The sequence below is a fragment of the Hipposideros armiger genome, unplaced genomic scaffold, assembly GCF_001890085.2.
Source record: "Hipposideros armiger isolate ML-2016 unplaced genomic scaffold, ASM189008v1 scaffold_542, whole genome shotgun sequence".
NCBI classification, from domain to species: domain Eukaryota; kingdom Metazoa; phylum Chordata; class Mammalia; order Chiroptera; family Hipposideridae; genus Hipposideros; species Hipposideros armiger.
Window position 1 is genome coordinate 458,795 of NW_017731892.1, and position 10,712 is coordinate 469,506.

Here is a 10,712-nt window from a genome sequence, read left to right on the forward strand (position 1 = left end):
AAAACAAAACAAAACAAAACAAAAACAGTACAGTTTTAAAAGAGATTTTAAAGGAGCTCAGTTGAATATAATTATCTTGTAGAACAACTACAGTAGACAATTGTTCAGTTGATTTAAAGATAGTAAATGTCTGAATGTTATTTCACGTATGCTAGAAGTCATGAACACCAAAGGTAGCATGAAAACGTTCCCATAGTGACTGTGATTGCCAGCATTTCCATAAATGACTTACTAAATCTTCATTATGTAATGAATGTCTTTGTGGCACTGCCTTTTTTACATATCCGTTTGAACAGTTAACGACATGGGAGTTAACGAGCTTTTGAGAAAGTCAGATTAGAGTGGAACCAGAATAAATTGGAGGGGAAGGGGACGAGAATGAAGGAATGCTTATAGACTACTGCTTTAAGATACTTAACCGGGAAATTTCACAAAATGAGAATAATAATTATATTGGGTAGTGATTTTTTTATTATTATTATTAAGGACATGAACCTTTTTAATGCTGATGAATAGGGAGGCAGGGTTTGAAATTATGGCATAAAAGAGAAACAATCATTCAAGGTTTCTGAACATAGATGGATATATCAGCTACAACATGAGGGGTCACCTCTTATTGTAATAAGACGGGAGGAAGGCCAGACCTGTGCTGATGCAGGAATCTTTTTCTTTCAAGAGTAAGGCCGATAGTTTTCTGGGCAGATGGATTTTGGATAGAGGAGAACAATGGGCTGTTGTAGGGCAAGAAAGTAGTTGAAATGATGAATCTCGGTTTCTAAGCTCAATAGTAATAAGTGGTGGAGAAATGATAGGGTGAAGGGCTGGAGGCCATGATGAAGAGGCAGAACAGGTGTCTTCAGGTGGTGGTGATGGCAGCAACAAAATAGACCAGCTGGAAGAGTGGGCATTGTGCTCAATGAGTTATTGGGTTGTCAGAAAAGTCATGACGCAGTTTTGCAAAGAAAAACATGGAAAAAATATGTCATGACTTCCGACAACCCAATATTTAGGATCTAAATCAAATATGTTTTAAATCATCACAACTAAAGATTAGTTGTTATCAAGTTATGTATTTTTTACACCTATAAATTCAATGTCCACTTTTTTTTGGATTAGAACAGAAGTTTTAAAAATTTGAGAAAATATGGCCCATCAGAGGTCTTTTCTCTCTGAAATTCCACACAGCTGGGTGTCAAAGCTAGTAAAACCTTAATTTCACCCTTCAGTGTCTCATAGAACTAAAAAAATTCAGTTTTGACCAAGTAGATGGAAAGTCTGTATAAAGAACTTTTTATCTGAAATGGAACAATTTTTGTCCTTCTGCTGAGTTTTCCAGCAGACTGCCTTTGCATTGGTTTTACTGAGGGGAGAAAAATGGCTGCTATGGAAGCTCCTGTGGGCAGACTCCCCAAATTTTCCGTTTCCCACCCTGCGAGGCAGAAACACCAGGAGACCTGAGTCTGTTAAGCAGTAAAAACAGGGCAAGGTTTAAGTTGTTATCTTAACCTAAATTCTTCCTTCCATCTTGCTTAAAAATTTCTGCATGTTAATGGATCTATTTCATTGACTTCATTTGATTTTAAATTCTCAAACACCTCCAGAGTCCCTCAGTATTTGAGACAATGAGCTTCTAATAATTTGATAAAATTTCCTTGGTCTACCTTCTTTAGACCAAGTAGAGGTGGATTATATAGGACATCATTTGGCCATTAAAAGTGAACAAATTGCGTGAGTGTGCATGTAATAGATCTCAAATCACAAAATCGGCCTTGTTTACTTCTTTAATATTATGATGACATTTATTACTATAATTACCACACAGTTCTACAAAGCAAAACAGTAATCATGTTGCCTTCTATACCAGCATTAGTTTTTTGTTTGTTTGGTTTATGTTTTTCACTTCGTTGTTCTCTCATTTTTCCTCTATCATCAGAAGTTTCATAGAGCTGAATTTTGATAATCACCCACCTTACTGGGAAAGTCTAGAGGCCGCCATAGGGCAAAGCCACCTCTAAAGGACCCAGATACTTTGACTAACAACTATATGATATATAAGTATGCAAGATGTATCCACCTATTTCTATAGGCTATTCTTTATTACAGATGTTCTCAGGATACTAGCTAAGGCAGAACTTCCTCACTTACTCCCCTACTTGTTTAATAGACAATAAATCATTAATAGTAAATATCATAAGGTAAAGGACCAATGAATGGCACTGTTGTAGAACAGCGATGAATGAGTGACAGGCTTTCGCATTTGTTATATGGGTCCTGCAGTCTGGGTTTTGCTGAAGGCCACATGAACCGGGGCTGAAACTAAGGATGTGCCAGGCTCTTCGTGTCCTGGGCTCTGGTCCCCCACTCTGTGTCTGTTGGCGAATAACCTTTTAAATCTATGTGAAGACATTATGGAAGTTGCCTGCCCAAACTGGCAAATTGTGTCAATATAGGGGTCAAAATGGAGCCCCGACAGAGGGATTTTCTTTGAAAGTTTCCAGAAATCACCATTTTAGGTGGTTACCGCAATTTTCTATTTTCACAAATGGCTCTTCGGTTAAATTTAGAGATGTTGCATTAGTAAAGCCTGGCTCAAAATTACATATTATTTAGTGCAGCGTCAAGTAGGACACGCAAGATACCTTAGCAAGTGTATATGCACAGACGTATATTTCAAATGAAACAGTGATTTATTTGAAAAGCTTATTTCATTTCAACTGCTAGGGAACCCTTCAGTTATTCTGATTTTACTTTACACCACATCTCATTTACAAGCAGGGTCAATAAATTTAGTTTTTTCTTTTACATTTCAGGAATTCAGACACCTTGATATTTAAAGGTGTCCTTAACCTTTTTTTTGAGTATCAGGTTTCTTAGTCATAATACAAATTCTAGGTCATAATACAAGATTTTTTTAATGCTTATTTTAATCAGACACCACTTTTGTATAATTGGGAAAAGATTTTTTATTCTGCTTATTTTAATCTGATACCACTACTGTGTACTTGAAAAATTGCTTTTATTCAGTAAGTTTGGTCCCTTAAGTGACACATGCTGTTAAGCTGAATGTGTTTCACACTCGTGAAGCCATAATAGATGAATTGGGAAATCTGCCATCTCTCTCTTCCAATTAAAAAAAAGACATAAATTGTCATTACTTGACAGAATTTCAACTGAACCTTCAGTTGCTTATATATTTGAAAGATTAAAACTGTTGGAAGGAAACAACAGAAATTTAATTGTTGAAAGTAATAAGAATTCATATTACCTAATTAAATATATCAGAGGGCAATTTGTATTCAGTCAGCATTCATTGTGTTTATATCATACCATTTAATTTAAAAGTTTAAAATAAAAGTTATTTTGCATTATAATTACATACAATGCAACATTTATTTTACATTTGAAAACTAATTAATGAAAATGTGAACTTTGAGAATTCTAACTTTATTTAATTTTGATAAGCTATTGTTTTTTGTGGAAACACAAAAGTGGACTCTGTGGAGTGCAGGATATTTTTATATCATGCTTTATACTATGTGTACAAAGTAAGAAATATCTGGCCTGTGGATATCCTATGAAATGATGAGTAGTTTTCTAGAGAGAGCTCCAAAGACAGTGAGATTAATGAGGCTATTGGTAATTAAGCCCCTCATTACCCCACTCTTACCTTTGTTTTGGAGGGAGTTCTGTGATGGAATGGAAAAACTAACATCCTAATGACATTGTGGTTAGACTTGATCTTTTAAAGGGGAATAGCATTTGCAAGTCACTATTGCATTATCCAGAGAATTTTGTTTGCTTTCTTTTGAATAGCAGAGGGGCTTTACGGTTTGCTCTTGACTTTTGCCAACTATTGGATTCTTTAGCTAAACAGGCAAAGCATATTATTAAACTTTCTATAAACATATTTTAAGACATTCATATTACTTAGGACAAGCTAAACCGCTGTAACACATTGGACCCAAAATGTATAATGACTCAACATACTGGAATTTACATTGTGGTCATATAGCCATCTAACTTGGATGCTGAGACCTTCCATTCTATCATTTCATGATTCCCCTGGGCAGGCATTCTCAACACAGGCCATATCATCCAAGCGCATGACATAGTTTTTTTAAGGGGGGCAGGGATGAAACCAATTATAGATATTACAATAGTTTGTAGTCCCCCCAAAAAGGGCCACAGTATGTAACATTTATATAGTATACCTATGGTATTAAAATTTCAGGGGGAAGGAATTGGGGGAAAAAGGTCTAAAAAGGCCTCTTAGGGGTGGTATTAATGGGCAGGAAGTTTTGAGATATACTATCCTAGGGCCTTGCTCTTGTGTTTTGCTTCTATCTAGCAGAAGACGATAGCAGAAGAGTCTGTGTAGAAGGACTTTATGACCCAGCATGAAAGTGTCCTGAAACATGCCTATCCACAACCATTGGCTAAAATCGAGTCACATGACTGTAGCTAACTGTAAGGGAAGCTGGGAAATGTAGTCTTAGCTGTGTGTCCAGAAACAAAACAAAGGCATTGTGGTGAACAGCTAGTGCGCTTTAAGTTCCAATTAATATGTATGCACCTATCACAGAGTGTACATTCAGTGAATGTTTCTTGAATTATTTGTTGAGCTGATGTATAGGCCTGTGTCAGCTCTTTCTAAGATAACTCAGAACCCAGCTCTGTAGATCTTGTCAGTGGATTTTTGACTAATGAAGAAGTGTGAGTCCATTTCACTTGTATGGGGTTCTTACTTATTCAGTGTTGGCATTACTTAATCTCCTAGTGTTTCTGTGCATCTGGTCTAGGCTTTTTCTGTGTCTCCTCTTTTTGTGTGATATTTTGGCATTTAAATATGAACTTACAGAAAGTGGCTCATTACTATTCTATAAATATCTTGAATTTTTAATTGCTTTTTGAATAATTATTTGTGTAGGCATATAAATCATTTTGAATGGAGAAGTAGACTTTGCTTTACAATAACCACATGTCAAATTTTGTATACCACAGTGTATTTTTGGAGTGCTTACTTGGAAAAATTATAGATAAAGACACCTGGGCAACCTTAAAATGCGATCTTGGAACATGACAATTTTATTATATTCATTGGATTGGTATTTTTTTTTAATTCTGGTTTACATAACACAATCTTCTGGGGAAAAAATAAATTCTAGAGACTAATGCTATTCTTTTCCAAAAAGGTTTAGTTCAGGATTAGATTTAAGGTAATATGGCTTGGGGAGGAAAAAATTAACACTATTCTAAGAAATGAGAAACCTTGTTTCTAGACCTGCCCTCACTTTGAAACCTACAGGTGTAATCCACTCTGTGTCTTATTTCTTCATGAGTAAATGGAGGGCCTTTTTTAGGTGAATTTTATAATCCCTTCCACTTTATTGACAAATGATACAAAACGGATCCTCATTCTAAATCTCCTTTCTGCTCTTGGATGACACACAAGTAAGTTCTATATACACTAGGCTTCTTGCAAACAGACACTGAGTCTTATTTGTTGAACTGGGCCTCCATTTCACTATTTTCGGCTGAACATGTAGTGCACATTCACTTTTTATTTTGTATTTCTGTCCAATGTATGTTGAGTAACTAGGATTTTCTCAACTCTATGTTAAACACTTTAAAAGTATTATTTTATTTACTCCTCACAAACATCTTCTAAAGAAATTGTTCTTTAACCATTTCCATTTTTTCTAAGGAGAAAATCGAGGCAGAAAGAGGACCCAAAGCTGGCCAGTGAAGAACTAGGTTTGGATCCAGGATTGGCTGACTCCAGTGGTCAAACCACCACAGCTCTGAATGGTTACTCCATAGCCTGGACAGAAACATTTAATTAAAGAAGATTTCATATGTCTTCTTGCTAATTTGTCCACAATTTGAAGGTGAATTTTAAGGAAATGGATTTATTTTTACCTATCATTTCTAATTTTTTCTGAAGTTTGTAGAGGCCAAATATTCTTAATTTTAGATATAATGTGTAATTTTCATTTTCTCCATAAAACATTTCCAGATATTTTAACAAATGGTAACATTTGACTTTCTTGGGAAAGTAGATAATCTTGATGGGATCTGTAGCCAAATCAACAGGACCATGAATTTGAAGACGTATGGGCAAAATATACTTCATGAGTATGTGTATAATTGTTAATTGTGGAGCTTTAATTTCCTTAGATTGTTCAAGAATATTCTGTGATGAGTTAGTGGAACTGAATATCAGTTTGAAAACTCACTGTTGTATTAGAGTGTCAGGCTTTATTACAATCATAGCAAATTGTAGCAGGAGCTCATGTGTTAGGATTTTTACAATATGATAATGTAAATGCAATTAGAATACTTGTCATTAGCTGAAGCTCTTATAACCCCTTAATTTTGAATTTTAAAAAATCAATTAAGTAACAAAAGTAGAAACAAGTCAAACAAATAAAATTCACAAGAATGCTATTTCTTACTACCAGTGTATTCTAATAGCCAGAGAAAGCTATGTAGTATTATAACTAAAATTAGTCTTTTTAAATGAGGCAGTAATTTTTTTCACATCATTAGATAAATGTCCTTTCACCTATGTTTAGTTATTACTGATGAAGAATTGTCACCTAAACAGTTGATTTCTTCTGTGCCCACGTTCTTCATAAGCAGTCACCAACAACTTATACAGACTCTATTCTTAGAGTAGAGAGGTAATTTAACTAAATGTTTTAGTGTAGTGGGAAATAATTTGGGAGACGCTTTAAGTTGTGAATTTTAAATTAAGATGACTTACTAAGAGAGTTGTTGGCAAACTTTAAGGAGGCTGAAAGTTTTGTTCTTGTTTTCTTGATCATTGAAAAATTGTCTGATAAATTCAGCATTCTTAATTTCTATGATGAACTGACTAGATATATCTCTTACATAAGGAATGGAAATCTTTAATAATTTCTCTTGAAATTTGTTTACAAATGTAATCTTCTATTGTAGCATGGATATGGTCCCTTTAAAGCAGGAAGCTATATTTAAGCTGGAATAACACAAATCAACAATTAATCTTACTCCTGAGAGTTTCTGAGGACACTCAATGTTTTCAAATTCTAAGAAAACAGATTTAAGTGTGACCTAGGCATTTAATTGAGGGAAAATCTTATCCTAGGTCTTTCCTAGAAGGAAACAATTTCTATATATGTACGAAAAATATATAAAATATTCATTAATTAGAACTCAGGTGGCAATTAATAGGAACATGACAGTGCGTTTTCTATTATTTTCAGCAAATACTATACCCGAATACATTTTATAATATAATTATGATCTGTGTAATTTTAAATGTCTCTCAGATTTTTGTGTTTTTCATTCAACCAATATTTATTTTACTGCCTTCTTATGCTATGTATTATTTTAAGATCTAGATACAAATCAATGGGAATAAAGTATTTGTGTGTGTATGTATATATACCAAATATGTGTGCGTGCGTGTGTCTGTATTCCTTATTTCAGTTAATGGCAATTTCACCTTTTCTCTTGTTGTTGGAGTTATTGTTAACTCCTTGCTTTGTCTCACACCTCATGTCCAATCCATTACCATACCTTGTCAACTTTACCCTCAAAATATATTCAGAATCTAATCACTTTGTATCAGTTTTACTGCCAAAAACATACAAGTATATTATGAATATATTTTATATGCATATCACAGTAATAAAGGCTTACTCAAAAAAAGGCTTTTGAATCTAAAAATAGTAATTCAAGATACTCTTTTCTCCTGAAGTACCTGGTTATAGACTATATTCTTTATTATTTAACAGAAAATACTATGAAATAACTGTATTCTATGTCCATTTTACAAACAATGGTTTCATTTAAGGTTTTTATAATTAAACCTTCCTCATGATATTGTGATATGTCAAAAATAGAAAACAAGAAAAAATATTCTATTAATCATATTTTTGCACTTATACCTCCCATTTTTCTCAAGGGACTTATCAGCTCATTATATACGGCTATTGACCAACATAAGTCATCCCAGGAGACACCCCTGAGATTACAGTTGTGAGGTAACAAATGTTTCTGCCTACCGAATGGTGTTGCCTTTGGTTATTCTTATTTAAGGGACTTTATTTCTGTTAACTTTTTTTAAAAGAAAAAGACTGCATATTATTAGATACCTCTCTCTATAATTTTAAATACTATTTATTTTTACTATTTCAGAGGACTTCATGCATACTCTTGTCATAAGTTTAGGGGAAAACAACATATTTCTATTCCACTAAAGACTATTCTAGATGAAGATATCCTGTTGGTTCTGATATATCTAAAAAGTCCAGTTTTATCTATAACCCAAGAACTTGCCATCTTTCCTCAGAGTTTCCATTTGATGGCTAAAATAAAGGCTATTTTTAGTTTTTTTAGTGGAAAGGAAAGCTGTTTTTACTATAGAAGACACATACATGCTAGAAGTTACTGCTAGAGTAAAATAAGTTATACAAAGTTAGAATAGATAGATGTCACAAAAAATGCATGTTTTCATTTTATTTTCCTTTGGTATTTCAGTGAAATGTCTCATTTATTTTTTATTTCCTCTTAGCAGATTAAAACTCAAATGAAATTAACCCAGTGCACTCATCACGAAGTCTCTTAATAGCCCATGATTAAGTAGCACTATTAGATAATTCATTCCATTAATGTACATAAACCCATGAGTAATAATGAATCATTTGAAAATATGGGCCTGCCATTTCTGATGTATTTTTTGCTTACCAAAAATTATATCTATTTCATTATCATATTGACAACATCATATCTACCATAACTTGATAAGTTCAGTTTCCATATTTTCCAGGTCAAAATTCTAATGCCAGTTTTTCAGCGTTCCATCTTTTAGATATTATGATCTCTGGAGAACAGAGAAACAAAAAATGTTAGATGACAGTAAGGGGATTTAGAAATATTTCAAAAAAAATAGTGAAATCAGAATTCTATAAAGGGGCATAATGTCTTCTCAAGTATATGATATCATGATTTATTGGATACTTGCTTGGCATATGAAATATAATTTTAGATAATAAGTTTTTATTATAATAACTATTTGTCACTTGGAAGTGTGTATTTGTTAAATGCTTGAATTCTCAAATGTGTTACAAGTAAAGCAGAAAACATACCTATCATACTTGTTTGTTTTTTCATTTTTTCCTCAACAGGCCAAAGTACCCTGACTTTATGACTCTGTCTTTATGCTCAGGCTACTTATTTACATTAATGAATCATTTGCTCATAGGGAAAATCATAGGAAAGCTAATATTATTTCTATTATATGAAATGCTTACTCATGCTTTGATTACATATACATTTGCTCTAGAAAATTTCAAAAAAGCTTGTGATATACAAGTTAATGAATTCTCATTAGGAGTGATCACATTTCTCATTACATAAGAATTTTCTTTTTCTTTACAAGCTTGGAGAAAAGCCTAACTATTATTTATTTTATTTAGGCATTTGAAAAAGAGCTTTGTAGATAAGCCAGTATTTAAAATAGGATAATGCACTGACCTTTAGAATAACAAAAAGTATGTACAAAACACTTAAAAAAAAACTATTATAGAGGGCTGGAGTCAAAGTACACAATGTAACTTGATCACATTATGTTATGAATCTGGTCATTCCTTTGGCATTAGTAGTTAGTGATGTGCCTTTACAGAAACTAGAAAGCACAGTTGACTAAATTCACCAGAAGTAAACTTACCTCAGAGATCAGTATATTTCCTAATGTGAACGTTATTTTCAAGGGATTAATGATTTATCCAGGTTAGATAACTATTAAGAGAGTCAACTCCTCTGACCAGAGAGTATTATAATCATATTTAACCCATAAATTCTGAAACTTAGGTTAAGGAAAGACAACCTGCAATCCTCTTTTGCATCAAATCGTAACACCAGTTACAGTGCCAAGCACTTAGCTTTGATTATATTATATTTACATATATATTCACATTAATATATAATATATATTATAATATATAACATTATAACATATATAATATTATACATTAGTATTTTTTAATAGAAAAAATAAAATTCAGGGACATGCCTATTAGCTAACCTTTATTCAGGAAAGCGTATGACTTTCAAAGTAGGTGTTGCAAAGGTGAGGGACACAAAGCAGGACATTCATTGGTAACTGTGGGGAGCTGAAGTGTCAAAGAACTCAGAAATTTAAAGCAGGTTTATTTTCAGTCAGATAATTAAATACTTATTTGACAGGCAAATAAGAGATATTTAATTTGTTAATTAAATTAGGATTTATCTTATTTACTTGAAGATGGGGACCAAGACTTAGAGTACATGGTGAAAGCTGACTCTAAATTCATTGTTGACAAACACTTTTCTGTATAATAGTCAAGGTATTAGAAAAATAAATTTCAAAATATGTCTGATCTAATGTGGCCAGCTCCCACATGTGTATTTGTTTCTTATCTTGACTCACAAGGTAGCAGAACTCCTTGGTAACTAGAGTACTTGACAGTGAAGGGAGGCCTATTTGTTATTTAAGTCATTGTTTTAAGTTAGTTTTAATTTACATAGATGTTTAGCATTGACATACTTGTACATGATTCAGTAGAAAGCATGGATATTTGTGATAAATCATGGGTTAGATGCAAAAAAAATTAAAATGCAATGTGTAATACCGTAAGGTAAGTGAAAAGTATGGAAGGACTGTCTTTCTTTTTTTTTTTTTTCAG

At 33.0% G+C, this 10,712-nt stretch overlaps 1 protein-coding gene across 4 annotated transcripts in view; it reads left to right on the forward strand.

Moving 5' to 3' along the window:
• Window positions 1–9,067, forward strand: part of CCDC102B (coiled-coil domain containing 102B) — a 139,899-nt gene extending 130,832 nt beyond the window's left edge. For all 4 annotated transcript variants that reach the window (XM_019668896.1, XM_019668899.1, XM_019668897.1 and 1 more), the window contains one exon: window positions 5,705–9,067. In XM_019668896.1, the coding sequence (XP_019524441.1) occupies window positions 5,705–5,746 (42 nt within the window). In that variant the 3' untranslated portion in view covers window positions 5,747–9,067. The remainder of the gene's footprint in view (window positions 1–5,704) is intronic.
• The last annotated feature ends 1,645 nt before the right edge of the window (window positions 9,068–10,712 follow it).